We start from the raw sequence: 1,545 nt of genomic DNA, 5'->3' as shown, positions 1-1,545 counted from the left end.
GACGGTGCTGAACACGAGGCAGGCGGACGCGGAGGGACCGCTCTGCCCTGCCCAGGTTGGGGTGCCTGCTGCCCCCATCCCCAAGGAGAATCTGCAGCCCAAGCACTGCCCTGAGCCTCACCTCACCTTCCCCAGGTCTTTCAAGGTGCCCCCACCGACCCCAACCCGTTCCTCCTCCATCCCTGTGCAGGAGAACCAGCCTGTCCGGCAGGAGCCCCTGCCCAGGCAGCCTCACTCTCGGCCTCCCCTCCCACCTTGCTTCACCATACGACCTGCGGCCAAGGCTCGTGTGGGAGGAGAAGCTGAGCAAAGGAATTCTGCACTGAGACAGGTCACCACAAAGCCAGCTGTGCTGACACCCCCTCCACTGAGCCCCAAGCCAGGTCCAGGGCTCAATCCTGCAGGTCGCCAGTCCCCACTGCCACAATCTGAGGTGGAGAAGGTTCCCCAGCCGAAAACAGCCGAGAGGGACTCCCCTCCAAAATCTGAACCTCTCACTGCAAATGACCTGGATCTCCCCCCTCCAGACTACCCGACCTGTGAGGATGACTGGAATGATGACTGGAAGGATGCCAACAACCTGAACCAGCTGCGGAATGAGCTCTCGGCTCTGCTGCGCTCCCCACGCCGGGAGGAGAGGCCGATGGAGAAACCACCTGCACCCCAACCCATGGATGGTGGTACCAACCGTGCCAGCAGCCATGAGCCTGTTCTCAGTGAGCCCCAACCTGCCAGACCTGCTGGGAAGGACACAGGGTTATCCAAAGGAGGGGAGAGTGAGAAGAAAGAGGTGCCCAGCAGCACCCCCAGCACCAATGGGAGCTCTCCCAGCACAGCAGTCACTGCCCCAGAGAGCATCCCCACGGCGCCGACCCGCAGCGTGATGACAATCAGGAACGAGCTGGAGGCTGTGCTGTCCATGAAGAAAGAAGGGAAACCTGCCCCAGGGCTCAGCACCCAGAAGCAGGGAACTGAGAATGGCACCAGCACCCCACATGTGAGGAAGAGCCCCCCAGACCTAAGGAAGAGCATCCCAGACACGGGTGACTTAGTGCTGCCAAAACCGGTCCCCAACTCTCTCCCAGCACCGGTGGCTGCTGTGGGGAAGGATGAGACAGATGACAAGGACAAGGACCATCCCACTCCTGCTGCTAGCAAAGCCACAGAGGACTTGACCCCTACTCCTGGATCCCTCAACAGCAGCATCAGCACCCCAGACCCACCTCAGGGGCCAGCAGAGGAACCCCCTGCTCCTACCCCTCCCTCACCCCACGTTTCCCCCACACAGAGCCCAACACCACAGCCCAGCACAACCATCTTCCAGTACAAAGTGCACCGGGCCGAGGCCAGCTCGACCGAGCCACCTCGTGCCCCAGAGCCAGCTGAACCACCCTGTGCCACGAGCTCAGCCAGGAGCCCCCCGGGCACCTCGGGAGAGGGCCAAGAGGAGGTGCTGATCCACCCCGTGACGGGGGAGCGGGTGGAGCGTGGCTCCCCCATGGCTCTGCTGCTGGCAGCTCGGCAGAGAGCCCAGCGGGGCCGCCA

The 1,545-nt window shown here is 63.0% G+C and overlaps 1 protein-coding gene across 1 annotated transcript in view; it reads left to right on the top strand.

The window, feature by feature from the left end:
* LOC103797493 (chromosome unknown open reading frame, human C6orf132) overlaps positions 1–1,538 on the top strand; it is a gene marked incomplete at its 3' end in the record, with an annotated part of 12,468 nt that extends 10,930 nt beyond the window's left edge. Inside the window, exon 5 of the mRNA XM_009069713.1 lies at positions 19–1,538. Coding sequence (XP_009067961.1) covers positions 19–1,538 — 1,520 coding nt within the window. The remainder of the gene's footprint in view (positions 1–18) is intronic.
* Positions 1,539–1,545: the final 7 nt, after the last annotated feature.

This window comes from Acanthisitta chloris, unplaced genomic scaffold, assembly GCF_000695815.1.
Source record: "Acanthisitta chloris isolate BGI_N310 unplaced genomic scaffold, ASM69581v1 scaffold21152, whole genome shotgun sequence".
Taxonomy (NCBI): domain Eukaryota; kingdom Metazoa; phylum Chordata; class Aves; order Passeriformes; family Acanthisittidae; genus Acanthisitta; species Acanthisitta chloris.
Note: the sequence above shows the minus strand (reverse complement) of the source record. Positions and strands in the feature narration are given on the sequence as shown.